Source organism: Acanthochromis polyacanthus, chromosome 18, assembly GCF_021347895.1.
Source record: "Acanthochromis polyacanthus isolate Apoly-LR-REF ecotype Palm Island chromosome 18, KAUST_Apoly_ChrSc, whole genome shotgun sequence".
In the NCBI taxonomy this organism is placed as follows: Eukaryota; Metazoa; Chordata; class Actinopteri; family Pomacentridae; genus Acanthochromis; species Acanthochromis polyacanthus.
The window spans coordinates 8,871,276-8,886,444 of NC_067130.1; the positions used below are offsets into that span (position 1 = coordinate 8,871,276).

The following is a 15,169-nucleotide window of genomic DNA, read 5'->3' on the forward strand; positions in this document are numbered from 1 at the left end:
CATTTTTGTCATAAACTATGGATATTAAAAATAGTCTCAAAAACATCGCTTCTTGGCCAGGTTTTTTTACACATTGAAATTTGAGGCTAAGTTTAAAATGCAATATCTCAAACGATGAAAGATAAAATTCCAATAATAAAAGAAATGTACTTTTGAAACTTTGTTGGGCTTTGCTGTCAACTGCAACTTGTTGTACTTGCACAATTAGTTATGAAAATTCAAAGGATATACATTTTATTTTTCATTTCTGTGATCATATTTTTCATACATAAAAAAATTCTACATATAGACTATTTTTATTATATTGCTATAGTTCTAGTTGACTTGTGATTTATACTTTTTTCTTTGTAAATAAAACTAGATTGTCCATCAGCCCCCCCCCCCCCCCCCCCCCCCCAGATTTCAACTCACCCTTAATCAAATACTGTGTCAAATATTGCAGATTCTGAATGAATGTTATAATGAAAATTGCAGGCTTTTATCCTCATTCCTGAGAGACCATCATTCAAACATAGCCTCAAGTTTAAATGTGAGATGGGGGAAAAAAAAAAAAGCCCAACATGCTGAAACTGATTTGACAGGCAATTATTTAAAACAAAACTTGCAAAGTATTTGAGATGTCAAGCTAAAATGTCATGAATATCTTAAATATCAATATTTTATGCTGCAGAAATTTCTGGCATAACAGATGGAAAAGCAGAAACTGTTCTGAAACTTTTTTTTAAATGGAATGACCTTATTGCTATTTGCAAAATGTCAGTAAACATGCCCGAGTGGAAAAACTAATAAAAGAGGGAAAGTTTTTGTCCTGCTGAGATATTTGCTTTAGCTTGTGTTTGTTCTTTGTAACCATGACAACGCAGCTGATGTTTTGTTTGGCCTTGCTGCAAAACGAGAAGCAATAATAGCTGCCTGCGAATGCTCTCCATCTGAAACACCCACTGCTGTGTGTAAATACACTGTATGTTAAGTGCTTCCAATTTTAGAGGCCTTTGTACCATGACAATGTGGTTCTTGGGCATATTTTCAGGCAGCCTGTGGATGAAGCACCAGTAGGTGGTCTCTTGACTCGGTATGATGACATTCGGTGCCACGACATCCAGCGTCTGCACATCTGGAGGCAGCGTGGGCGGCGGCGTGTCGGGACGGAGCATCAGGACCCTCTGCACCCCCGTGTGGATCCGGGACAGATTCAGCTGCTCCAGGGAGGTAAGAGGCTGATCCAGGAGCCCGTAGATGATGTGCACAGTTCCCTCCTGACGAACAGGCAGAGAGGAAAAGGTGTTAAAAGACTGCAGAGAATCGAAATTTCAAATCCTTTCATAATGATTATTTGCTTGAAACGCCTTCTGAGACAAACGCAGAGAAGTTTTCATTATGTTGTCATAGTGATGAGCATTGGTTTTTGTGTCTGCAACTTGGAAATGTAATGTGGTACCATGGAAACCATAATCACTATAATAGAGTGGAAGCTGGGCTGATCATTTCAACTTTCAGAGGGTTTTATGTCCACGCCTGAAATCATGAGTTGTTCAGAATTTTTCATTCCTTTTAAAAAATGTACGCTCAAAAGACTGCAGTAAAAATATCTCAGATTCACAGGCGCACACACACGGACAGTCTCACACTTTTGGTGTTCCATACATGCGCTAATTCAAAAATACCGTCTTCCACCCGTGTTATTTCCATCTCCTCGCCACCTGTTAACTGTCAGGCTCAGTCAGTTGAGGATTGACAGACGTTAGTTTGGCTTCAGGCCACAAGCGACATTTAGGGCAACAAGTGTGCCCTTTGCATGAGCTCTAGAGGAAAACAAACCTCACTGTGGAATGTTATTTATAGAGCACCTTTCATACAGATTACTGCAGTTAAAAGTTTGTTACAGGTGATAAATGAGTAAAACAGCAACGGATAAACAGTAAACCAATAAGAAGAAATTAAATACAGCAATGAATCACCTTTAGACGGTAAAATTAAAATAAACAGGGTTTGCTTATGGGATTTTTCAGTAATGGGTTTAGTTTACACATTATGCTCTGCCAACTGTGTGAACCCTCCCTGTATGACTTTCTGCATTCAACTCTTGGGGAAAAGCTGTAAAAAATCCAAAAGAAATGGAGGTTCTACAAGCACAAAAAAAAACCTCCTACACACTCAAATTCAATAAATATGTCAACCAAAGAAGCAGTCTCACTTTTGAGTTTCTCCAAAAAAACAATTTATATTCATGTTCACACTCCGAAATGAATTTGGCACATCCATTGAAGTAAAAACTTTTCACACCTCTATGAGGTAGTCTCTGGGATCGCAGGTACTGAACGGTCTTTTGAAGAGCAGGTAGAATCCTTTAGCTGTCTGTTTGGCTTCAATCAGCTCGTAGTCCTGTTGGCTATCCAGAGATATGCGTCCCTCGCTGTCGCTCCACGCATCCTGAAGGAGAAGACACGATAACTTCAGCAAATAGACATAAGGAAGCTGGACGTTCAGGTGTGCAACGGGATTGTCAGAGGGGGAGAAGAGTGGTTGAATTTTGTGTTTGAACAAGAACGGTTGCTGAGACACAGAGGAGAGCTTTGTGTTAAAGAAATGATTGCTGCTGGTTGTAAATTTTAAAATGAAGTTGTCTTGAAAGGTATTTGTAATATAGTATAGAACTAAATAAGTGAAGCTGTGGCGGGTTATTGTGAAACCTAACCGGCTTGCTGTACAAGATTTTCTACTTCTCTGCCAGGAGGCTCTGCAGCTGCTCGGTGTATCTGCTTCTGTTATGTTTCTCACATTCATACCTGTCCAGAATAGCACCTAAGATATCTCTCTCTCTCTTTATTCCCGTCTCCCTCTCTGTCCCTCTTATGTAACTGTTCTGTACAAAGTCTCTGAAACCAACGAGTTTGAGAAAATGCAACCGTATACACGGAGCTAAAAGCAAAAAAAGATGTAGGCAACGTACGGTATGTGTTGTGTGTTACATGTCTGTGTACAGAAGGCTGAGAGTCATAGTTAGAAACGGTGGAGTTCATGTGTCCGCTGAGGTTTTGCTGGTATCTGGGAGACTTTTATGTCCAAATCGAAGCCGAGATTCTTTAAACTTCAGCTACTGATTTTCTTTATGGTCATTGGGGGGCAGCAGAAACAGTTTGTGAAGCCACATTAGAAAAAATATTCTTGTCTGAATGACCACATATGAGCATTATATAGCATGAGAGAAATCATTTCTGGCTTCTAAAATATGATCTTTGTCATGGTTATAATAATAATATTGTTGACATTATTTTAACAGACGTGTGCAGCAGATAAAAATCTTTAAATGGGGAGCAAACATGTCTCCAGTGTTTAAAAATTGCATTTTTTTTCTGACAAATCCATCACTTTCTGGCTCTTCAGCTACTAAACACTCCACTTTATCAGCAAGTTAGATGCTGCTGTCTTTCTGTGCAGTATAGTGTTTTTTGTTTTTTTTTCAGATTCTTGCATTGTCATGGCTGAAAATGATGTCTCAGGAGCAACTAGGGTGAACAAAAACAATAAAGACGCAGGACAGACCCCTGAATAATGAGCTGAAACCTGCTATAAAACTCTGTAAGAGTGAGAGAGACTTCAAATCCAGGTGATAAATTTCAGTAGTTTCATCGCTACAAGTGACTCTTAACAATGTCACGTTGTTTTCCCATTGTCATCCGTCTTAAAACACGGCTCACATACTCATATGTACGCTGAAGTAGTTTTTGATCACTGTAATCATTCCTCTCGGCTGCACTGGTCATGAAAAGATTGCTATTAATGCTACATAAAATTGCATATGTACCTGGATACATCTGAATAATGGCGTCTGTCGGTACAGCTGCTATCAGAATGGTTGCTATTTCCATAAGAATCCAAGGAGCGTGAATTTTGTTCCTGTTAGTTAAAGTGAAATGGATTTCTTCACGGTCGGTGCGGAGAACAGAGATTATTACCACAAATTAAAACCGCTCCAGTGTTCATATAAGATAGGAGAACTTATCCTTATTAACTTTCTCCTATTGATTTCCAAAGCCCCACTTGTCCATTAGAGAATTCCTGAAATGTGCAGTAATATCTTCCTAGAACTGATCAGTATGCCTCCTGTATACATCTATAAATGAGATTCAAGTCACGCTGAACTGAATCAGTTGTCTTCATATCTCTGTTCTGATTTGATGAGGCAAAAAAAATCTCTATCTACATCAAAACTGTGCCTGGCTTTGTGCGTTGGAGCGACTGTAGCACAGCCGCGACCTTTCTTCATGCAGGCTTTGCCCTCCTGAGGGGAGAATGAGACGGATAGGAGGCAATCGATTTAACAAGAAAGGATTTTACAGTGATGTCAGTGATATGTTCTGCTGGTTAGATTTTGAACTGTGGGGAACCGATGCACTGGGATTCAGGGAAATGCATTCAAAGGAGGGAGAGCTTCAAATTAGAGACGAATGACCGAAGGGATCGCCGCTTACAAAAGTCTCTGGTACAAGCATATAGTATCACTACTCTATACGTCTTTAATTCACTAAATATTGTCAATATACAGCTCATAATGTACAAATGTATTCAATTTGTCTAATTTACTTTACTTATGTGCATGCTTTTGGAAATAATTGAGAAAATTGTGACGTTTTAACTCTTAATGGACCTATTTAACACTGTGCTCAGTCTGTGGCTGATTGTTTTCCATGGTAGAATCATACCTTAAATTTAAGAAAAATAACTAATTGTACAATATCCTGGCTGCTGTCACAGGTTTTTTTTTTTTTTTTTGTCCAAATCTCTGCTGATCATGTTCTTTAACTTAACTTATAAGCTGAAATTAGCCTTTGTTTTTAAGCATTTCAATCTCTTCTTTGATTGCTACTGATGGCATCTGTGACTAAATTTTAAATACTGACATTTGTTAGTCAGTGATGCAGACAGTCTTTGGATACAGGTTTTCCAGGCAGGAGGAAAGAGAACTGAAAGTGGATTGCTTCTGATTGCAGTGAATTCATCTTTCCTGCTCAGTGTTTCATTAATATTTTCACATTAACTTTATCTGATCACCAAAAAATGGATGGAGTTAATAAAAAAGGAAAGTAGATGAGAATTTTTGTAGGGAAAAAGACATTATGCAGTAAAAAATGATCAGCAAATTTCTGAAAAATTGAAAGCTGAATTCATTGAAAGAAAACTTGTCTGCCAAAATGGAAATGAGGCATTTTCAGCACTATAATCAGCACATGGTTCAAACTTTGATGTGGTAATATCTGCTAATGATTCCCAGATGAACTTCAGCTATTAGTGCAGTTTGAGTGATTTCCAATTAGCAGAGGCGATAACATCCTTTTATGGCTATGTGCTCATGAAGAAAAGCAACTGCCGGCTACTTTTTTGCAAAAACACCAATCGCACACCCGAAGGACCACAGACTGACGAGAAATGCAACAACAGAAGGGAAAAAAACTCCACTCCTGAAGGACTTTCATGTAATCCCTGTGCATTTATACATCTGACAAGTGAATTTAGAGGAAAAATTGAAAAAAGAGAGCGCAAACAGTTTTTTTAAAAAATTTTTTATACCCTCAGTCTCATATCCAGGTTTGATATAACCATGGAAAGCTTACATTTGACAGATGTATTACACGCTTACCCCAAAGTAGCTCTTGTTTCCCGAGTCCCACAGCACCACCAGGTCAGCGTTGGTGAACTCGCCGCGGTCTGACATCCCCAGGACGACGCCGTGCCTCAGATCTGCCACCTTCAGCTCCATGTAGATCTCCTGGTTGGCGTAGCTGATGTTCCAGGCCAGCTGGAGCTGCCCTCGGGGGTCAAGAGGGACCCGGAAAGGCATAGGGAGAGGTGGCAGGGCGTTGGAGAGGTTCGGTTTGAGGCTGGACACTTCGACGGCGTTGTTGGGCGCCTGATAGGAAGCCACCAGGATGACCATCAGAGCAGCCAGGGCGGTGAAGTACATGATGGTGATGTCCTGAAGGCGCAGGTGTTTGTTGAGGATCCTCATCGTGATGGATCAGTTGTTCTCTCTGGTTTTCTCTTTTTCCTCAGTCTCTTTAGACAAAGTTAAAAGCCCAAAGTTGAGTTGTTGAAGTTTAGTCCAAAATGTTGAGGGGGTAACTTTTTTTTTTTAATCCGGTGAAGCTACAAATTCTCCAAACCCTCACTTGGTTTGTCTTCTTTGCTCTCAGGCCCTGGTAGACTCCCTCTCAGCGGTCAGGTAGGAGCTGTTCATTCTTTTCTTCCTGTGTTTTCTATCCTCTTAGGCTCTTGTTTTCTGAAAACTTGCTTTTGAGAATCGCCAATTTCCCAGTCTTTAGCTTTCTTCCGTTAGCGGGCCCTTGTGGGTCTTTTGTCTCGTTCTTCGAAACAACTGCTCAGAGTCTCCGTCTCATCAACCTCTCCGGTTTTTAAGAGACTCCTCCCTTGCCGGTTCTGTTTTTATCTGGCCTAATGGCATTACATTTATTGGGGAAAATTGAATTGTATTCTTTAAGCCCCGGGGTCAACCATGATTCCGCACATCTGCCAGACCCTAATTGATCCAAATTCAACCATGGACATTATCAATGACAATCGGCTTCGACTAACTACACTTTATTGCTCGCTCCATCTGTCTTTTTTTATTTGCTTTGGTTACCATATATCGTACATCTCCTTTAACATTATTTTACTGCTCCTGTACTCGGTGCTTTGGGTGTTTGATTCAAAGCTGATTTAAGAGTAAGCAGGCACTGATGGAGGTGTAAACAAGACATTAAGCCCTTTCCTTAAGCCAATGCCTGAGGTTGCAGAAGACCTAATCAAACCATCAATTACAGGCTTCGAAAGCAGAAAGGATGTGGCATAAAAGGTTAGTAAAGTCCCTGTGGACAGCTGTGTGTGCGCTGGTGTCTGTCGGGTGAAAAACAGGTGAGATGGACAAATAGATTGGAGAGAATGAAGCGCTGCTCTTTGGCCTGCTCCCGCCTTCTACACACATGTGAGAGTGTGGAGGAGGATTGTCAGGGGTCATGGCTCTGTGACGGGCGACTTTCGTGTCAGGAGTTAGAGGAAATAACCGAGCACAGTTCATCCAAACTGAAGAGACAGAAGACAGCCAGGCCAGTTCCACCAGCTGAGGGTGTAAATAGTCATGGAAAAAATGATTAGACCACTCTTGTTTTCTTCAGTTCTTTGTTCATCTTAATGTCTGGTAGCACTAAAGGTACATTTGTTTAGACAAGTAGAATGAAAACAGCAAAAATAGTTCATAAGAGTTTCATTTCAGAGCTGATATCTAGACATTTTCCATGATTTTCTTGATAACCAAAATCACTTAAGCTCTTCCTTCAATAGCTATGGCATTGCACTGCCAAAAACAACATTTAGGCATTTCATGTTTTCTTTTGTCTTTTTTAGTCACATGATCCACACAGGAGTTAGTACTTGATTGCATGTTATGTAATCAGCTGCATTTTTTGTTGTTTATTTTATTCTTCAGGTAATACACCTTTAGTGGTACCAGGGACTAAAACGAATAAGAAATTGAAGAAAACAAGGGTGGTCGAAACCTTTTTTCCACGACTGTATGTGGGCTGCAAAACAGAAAACAAAAGAAGCACAGTCCAGTTTATTGTCGCCATGTACAATGTGGAACGGTACCCTACAGGTTTAATCTTTTTTTCTCACAGGGGACAGTTTGGCATGTCACAGAAGGGAAATATTGACTAAATTCCATTTAGTCGCTCAGTTTCAGGATCCTGGTTTATCGACACGCTGTCGAGACTTAATGAGACGCTTAAAAAGAAAGGAGTCATTCTTAACTTTCTTAGTTTTACCTGAACTTTCTGCTGACACTTTTTCCCTCCATATGATTAAAAGGAGTGAAAATGAGTTGATGTTGAAGTTTTTGGTCCAACTGGAAGCTTAAACACAAAACGATATTAGCAAATCCAAATGGGTTTTAAGAAGAGAATGAAAGAAAAATAGCCATGTGGACATTATGTCGTAACAAAGTGTCCTTTTTTTTTTTCTTTACACTTCTTAACCAGTTGTAATGATGTACATCTGAGCTCCAGAACCCTGTGGATTAATTTTGGGTGTAGCTGCAGCACCAAACACAAGTTTTAATCAGAAAAGATGTTAAATTACCGATTTTTCAGGTTTTTCCAGCAGCTTATCAGAAAAGCTACTCCAATTGTAATTCAGTTTGCCGTGTCTTTTCTATAGAGATGATTCAGTAAGTTTCAAGGTTTCTTGAATTCCATGGAAATAAATCATCAAACCTGCTGCTGTACGCTCTAAAGAGTAACGTTTGCACACATAAAGGAAAAAAATCACCTGAATCTGTTTGAGTTATGAAAACCTCTATTCAAATCAACCAACAAGCTACACTGAGTTACAGGAATTAACTTTCTCTCTTCAATCAAAATTCATTTTAATCAGTGGAGAGGACTTAAAATCCTGAACTCAAGGTGACGAAAAGCAACGTTTTCAAGCAGTTTTCATTACGTTGCATCAACTTAAATTTAGTTTGACATCACCAAATGTATGCATTTGAGCTTAAAGTGCACACAATGTGAAGTTGATGCAATTGCCGTCACTATTATGTCAACTCAAACCCATGAAAATAATGTTTGTAATTCAAAGATTCATCTAAATGAGTTAATTGGATGTTTTTTTTTAACCTTGCAACCTTTCATTTAATTAAATAGTTCGGATAGGACACAGTAAATGCAAATTCTACGTATGTTGGATTCAGTTTTGCCCATGATGTCAAACCAGTCAATTTTTCTCCCGGGAAGAGGCTCATAAAGGGTTTGGACCAGAGCAGACAACAGAGAACAGAACAGAAAGTCTGGCATTGTGTTGGTTAATGTAATAAAGACTCAGTCCCCGAGGCAAAAACAGAGATCTGCGTGTCCCTCTAATGTCTCCGGCCTTAATGTGAGCCTCGGTAATATTCTCTCTTTCCCTCTACGTGTCTTGATGTTTTGTTTCTTCTTAATCTTTTACACCATCACACTCCAGCCTCTTCGCCAGCCTGTTTCTGCTCCATCACACCGCTGTCTGTTGCGGCCGATCAGCCTCTTTCGCTCACTTCCTGCTGTCTCATATCTCTTACACGCACACTTATCTTTCTGCTGCCACGACTGATGTGTCAGCAAACACAAACGAGATGAGACGCCCCGTAAAGTCAGCTGTGATCTGGAGGGAAATGAGGGAAAGGAGCGGGGGATGGGACGGATAGGGAAGGAGGAACAGATTTAGGGAAAACTATGCTCCTTTGTGCAGTCATGCTTGGAGTTTATGCAAAACGCCTGGGGTTTTTATGTGACATTATCCTGCCTACAACGATCCAGATATTGCCCCCATCTCTTTACCACCATGCATTACACAGACACACAAAAAAAACAGTGTCTGAGAATCTTTGCAGCAAACCAAATATCACTTATAAACGTTATGTTTTATGAAGAGTGTAATGGTAATTTGTGATGGTATGCTAAACCTTTATAGATCTATGTTTAATTAACTTTAATCGTTTTATTTTATTCCAGGTTTGCAAAACACTCTATATTGTCTCTGTTTACATAGTAAGAACTGTGGCAAAAATAATTGGAAAAATCGTTCAGTAAAGTGCAAAAACATCCATAAACCAACAGAATTTACTGCCTCAATAATGAACCCAGCCTCACTGAACAACAGATAAAGTTCATCATGAGCCCAGAGATAGAGACCAACTGGTATAGAGAAATAACAGTGCAGTAATCTGATTAAACACAACTTTATTTTGAAGTATACACCATGCAACATTAACTTGTTTAAAATAAAACCTGTTTACACAGGGTTTTTTTTAATTCAAGAATCTTTTACAAAACCGATTGAATGCATTTCTCAGTTCTTTAAGTTGCAAAGAAAAAAAGATTTTCAAAATTAAAAAAAGCTTTGCTGATATAAGAAAAATGCAATGAAGTTCAAGTCATAATATGCATGAAACATTTAATTTAAATTCCATCTTTAGACACAAAAAAGTGACAGGTAAAAATATCAGATCCTCAGATACTCACATGAAACATCCATAAATGTCATATTTCAAAAAATTTCGACTTTGCTTTACACCTTCTGAGGTTAGTGCTCTTGTATTTATATCATCTTGTCGCTTGTCTTCTGCAGTTGTTTAAGGGCAACTGAGAATTAACGAATATTGAGTTGTGGATGGAAAAGCAAGTTAACTGACATTCGACTAGATTTAATACAGAATCTGTGTGAGCTTTTAGTGTCCTGAATATGTAGCATTTGCCGTGCAGAAGCCATTATGGCCTCAAGCGATGGTGACATGCAAGTGACTCAGTATTATCTTTATTGTTATGTCTATTTAAAGCAAAGTGCAAACATTAGTCACTGTGATTTCCAAACAGAACAAGAAAAATTGCATCAGTGAAGCCCCAGAATGAACTGAGAGAGAGTGTTTTGTTGTTCATGATCTCCAACTTTCTGTTGCTCAAAGAACACTGTGTCGTTTTGTGTTTCTAAAGTTGCATGATCTCACTTTAACTGCCAAGTCTAAGGGCCCCTACAGGTCTGGGGCCCTGAGGCAGCTGCCCTCTTTGGTTTGACTGTTTGGTGATCCAGCTTTGGCAAAAAGGTCTGTATTAAACTGCACTGAAGTTGATGTTATTATATAATGCAATGAAAGCTTCAATTCTGCTTTTGAATCTTAGTAGATTTTTAGCCAAAAAACAGCAAAAGGTGTCAGTATGAGGTGATGTATAAGAAATGCCACTCTGACACACATCATATGTGCCAACACACAAACACACACAGAGAAAAAGCAAAGGATGAAAGCAGAATTCACCTCGACACGACCAATCCGACCATCTCATTCTCTGCTAATATAAATATTTCAGCGCCGCAGACTCTCAGAGTGCACTAATCTCCACTTCTGTGAGTTTGAATAATAAATGCAATAAAAACTCACATGGCTACCCTTAACATCGCCTCAAACTGCCCCTGGTCTGATCTGAGCGGGGAGAGGGGAGCAGTTGTAGGGCTGGATGGGATAATTGGAGGAGACGATGAGTGAAGAGCTGGGAGAAAAAAAGAGAGAGATGGAGGGGAAAAAAGTGGTGGAAGATTCAGACAAGAGGGGGATGTTGTGGATCACAGATTATGGAGGGAAACAAGTAGAAACAGTCCATGGATAGACTGAGTGAAAGGAGGCGAGGGGAGGTGCACAGAGAGAAATGATCCTTCCAGGGACAGTTTGTTTGTCATCCTAATTGAGTTTAATGAACGTTTTGTTCCAGACACAGAGGCCACTTTGTTTTTCCACCTCGGATGAACCTTGAGCAAGAGGACGGGTGTCATTTCTGTAATTATATTTATAGATTTGGGCATATAGCTGAGATGATTAGGTGCAGTGAATGTTAAGTGTGTGTAATGATTGCTATTGAACTCTTTAACTCTTTTACACTTTTTTTTTTTTATCCAGACACAACTCATCCCACATGCATTATAGTTGTGTTAGTCTCAGGAAAATTCATAATTGCTGGTCACATGAAAAACCTCAGCTGCATTGGGCACCAGTTAAGCCCAAAAGGACCAGCATCATCATCTTCTTCTTCTTTCTTTCTTTTTTTTTTTTTTTTTTAAATTCATGCCCCTCTCTCCAGCTCACCACAGCCAATCTGAGCCTGTGACTAAAGCGCCATCTCCCAGGCTGTAGCTACACTCCAGGCTGCGTTTTTTTAATTATTTTTTTTACTCGCTGGGTCTGCAGGCACCGAGAGCCACCTCTGGATTCAGAGCGCATGTTTTTCTTTCTCCTTTTTTTTTCTCTTCTCTCCTTTACTCGTCTCTCCTCGCAGCGCTGGACGGTCGCTCGGCAAGAATCAGCAGCTCCAAAAGCAAACCCATCCAGCAACCGAGCATCAAATCAGCAGCAGCAGCCCCACATTCTGCTGGACTGAGCGGCTGCAGACACTTTGGAGCCGTGCGCGCTACCGGCTGGCCAGCTTTATTCGACAAAAGCACATGCGGTAGAGGAGAGCGCACTGGAGAGGGAGGAAAGGAGGCAGATGCGTACAGATAGAGAGAATAAAAACCGAAAGAAAGAGAGCCGGGGAACCTGGAGCTGAACAAATATCTGACCTCGACCTCCTCCTCGGACGGTGGGATCCTGAAACGGAGATGGGCAGATTTTCTCTCACCAGGTCTCCTCCTCCAACACACATGCTGCCGAGGCTGCTGATGGTGGCGATGATGATGATGTTTGCGTAGGAGTATTTTTTTTTTTTTTTGCGTCGGTTAGCCAGTCTGTACTGTTCAAACAACTCCAGACAAGCGGTGGATGGACCTGTGCGTATTTCTGCTCCAAACGCATATTTTTTTGCCCCCGAGAGATTCTTGGTTTCTTTTCTTGTCGCCTTTGGAATGTTTCTGGTCTTTCTGGAAATGCACAGAAAAAAAAATGTTCTGCATGAGAATTAGAATAGTGTGCGTGTGAAAAAGTAGCCCTCAGAGAGAGAAAAATAACTTGGACATTCTGCAAAAGAGCGCATCTGCTATGTCTGTTATTTAATTAACTGCAGAAGAGGATCAGGCCCAGTGGGTTGTTTTTTTTTTTTATTCTGAGCTCTCCACTTTTTTGGTCACAGGTCGCAGGCGCTTGAGCATTTTCAGTTCATTACTTTATCGACATTGGAGCTGTTTTGTGTGTTTTCCCTGGGGGTCCTGAGTTGGTCTCATTCCTTAGTGACTGAGGTCGAGATAAAGTAAAAGCAGCTGAGGTCGGGACCTGAGCTCCGAGGAGCCACCACTGCCCTAGATGTGACCCGAAGAATTCCACTTATCTCTGAAGGTAATACTTGACCTACTCTGGAAGAAATTTCATCTTCTAACCTTTTAATATCAACCTTTTTGCTTTAAATGCATGCTTTGTGGCAGAAAAACTGATGATTAATGTGGTTTTGTTTGTTTAGTTAACATTTATACAAGCACAAAGTCTATTTAAAATGAAAATCTCAGCAAAAAAAAGGCACACATAGATAGATTACTTTGCTTCTCATTTCAGCACCATGGACAGCACCACTCGTCATTTGTCAGCATGGCAGAAATCTGCTTTTATCGTTCATAAACACAACATCTAATGCACATGTACACTCAGCAGGCTGTGTTTCTACAAGCTTTCATTAAACCATGATCAAGACTAGCCTATGTATAGGCTGGCTGAACAGATATAGGCATGTTCTGTGGCGGAACGATGGATAGGCAGGAGAGACAAAAGGGTAAAATCAGAAGGACAGGTCCATTGCTTTGTACGGAACACTTGCTGGCTGGTCGGCTCGCCACATGCTGACAAAACAGCATGGCTTGTGAGCCACAGCTACTGTCACCAACTGTTAGCCATGGTCACATCCAAACTGTTTGCCGCAGATATTTTTAGGCATGGTGGAAATGCATCTCGTGCAGCATTGAGGCCGGGCACTGAAAAAAAAAAATGCATTCCTGAAAATGTGGTCAAACTGACAGAAACGTTTCATGGAGCACGGGATGCAGCCCGCTACCTGCTGGGTGTTTTGGAAACACTGGTGCTGGTGGATGAAATAATTACTAACCGGCTGAAATGTGAACCCACAAGTGAAGCTGGGAGGGCTAAACCCAGCTTGCACAGGGTTTAGATTTAATAGATTTGCTCTTTTTAAAATCAGCATAGCGACTGCAGACTGAGAGCATGTTGGATTTTTGCAGACACCTTGCAGTGTGTTTTAAAAGTAGCGTAGGAATAGTTATGAGATACTTAGGTTTTTTTTGTGTGTGCTTTAGAGAATGGATGGATTTTTTGAGTTTGGGTGAAACTTGTGTTTGCTAAATAACAGGCGAGTGAGTCATTCTGCTTTTCTACCTGTTGTTCTAGTATCAACTCCACTGTGTTGTTTGACTGCAGATTTCATTCTCAGTACAGGCTCTGTTGTGTCCTTAAGCTACACAGGGATGGTATTTATTATTCTCTACTGTGCTTGTGAATTTGCAAAGATTTGAAGTTGATTTTGTCATTTTGAGTCTTGACTTCTTCCTCATGCATTTCATGTTTGCAATCAAATCTTTGCAGAAGACCGAAGGTCGCACACTTAAACTGATGTCTGTGAATTCAAATATGATCATCCAATATTGTCGTTTTCCACATCATGCCGCATGAAGTGACATTCTCTCAGCGCGAGACATGACTATTTAAAGCTAGTAGAGTCTATGCTGTGGCTTAAGAGGGCCTACAACAATGAAAGACAAGGCGGGGCTTGTGTTCCCATGGCGACTTCCTCAATGACCCTCAGACCAACCTTGGCCCCCTGGGAGATCAGTCATACTCCCGCGCACTCACAACACACACAAACACACACATATATGCACACTCTAGTCCCCCTCGGAGAGTGAATATGAGAGACTGTGTGTTTCTTGTTCGCCTCTCAGTCTTTACAGCAGGAGAGAAAGAAGAAGTAGAAGAGGAGGAGAGAGAGGGAGGGAGTTGAAGGACAAGCAGATGAGTAGGATGGAAGAAGAAATTCAAAGACAGATGGGTGATGAAAAAGATAGAGGTGCAGCAGAGGGAATAATGCATATAAATGGGGAGAGAGAAGGTTTAAAGAGTCGTGGAGAGGCTGCATATCCACTTCTTTTATTGTGAGCATTTAAAGTGTACTCACATTTCAGCTTAATTATCTTCAAAATGCACTGTGGGGAGGTGGAATTGTTATGGATCTGCTTTGGTTGTGATAGAGGAGAGTGAGGCGAAGAGGAGTGTATGGATTGAGGCTGTGGAGGGGGGGAGGGAATATGGCTGCTCAGTGATCATGTTAAACAGTCACCACCCGTTTCCTCCCTTCCTCCACCCGTCTCTCCTCCCCTCCCCTCCCCCTCCTCCCCCTCACAGCAGCTACACCCCTGACATGCTCGCACATCATCAAATGTCGTGCACACACACACACACACGTTTCTGCCTCAGATCTCCGGTGTCAGTCCGGCACACGGGCACGAGCGCAGGCGTGTGCGAGCGAGCCATCGGTCAGCTGGCCTCATCCCAGTGAGTGATTGTAAAAAGGAAGAAAAAAAAGAAAAGACAAGCTGGAGCTCATTCCAAAGAGTAGCAGCGAGGTGAGGGAGGAGGGTGTGGAGAAGCAGAATACAACCTGAT

At 41.0% G+C, this 15,169-nt stretch overlaps 2 protein-coding genes across 2 annotated transcripts in view; one reads left to right on the top strand and one right to left on the bottom strand.

Annotated features, from left to right (window-relative positions):
• The window catches only part of dbh (dopamine beta-hydroxylase (dopamine beta-monooxygenase)), a 24,957-nt gene extending 18,158 nt beyond the window's left edge, over positions 1-6,799 (bottom strand). Inside the window, exons 1-3 of the mRNA XM_022198206.2 lie at positions 5,639-6,799; positions 2,284-2,430; positions 999-1,256 (exon numbers count right to left, since the gene is read on the bottom strand). Coding sequence (XP_022053898.1) covers positions 999-1,256; positions 2,284-2,430; positions 5,639-6,007 — 774 coding nt within the window. The 5' untranslated portion in view covers positions 6,008-6,799. The remainder of the gene's footprint in view (positions 1-998; positions 1,257-2,283; positions 2,431-5,638) is intronic.
• Positions 1,087-15,169, top strand: part of fam163ba (family with sequence similarity 163 member B, genome duplicate a) — a 42,868-nt gene continuing 28,785 nt past the window's right edge. The window contains 1 exon segment of the mRNA XM_022198208.2: positions 1,087-1,209. The gene's annotated coding sequence lies outside the window, so the exon portion shown is untranslated.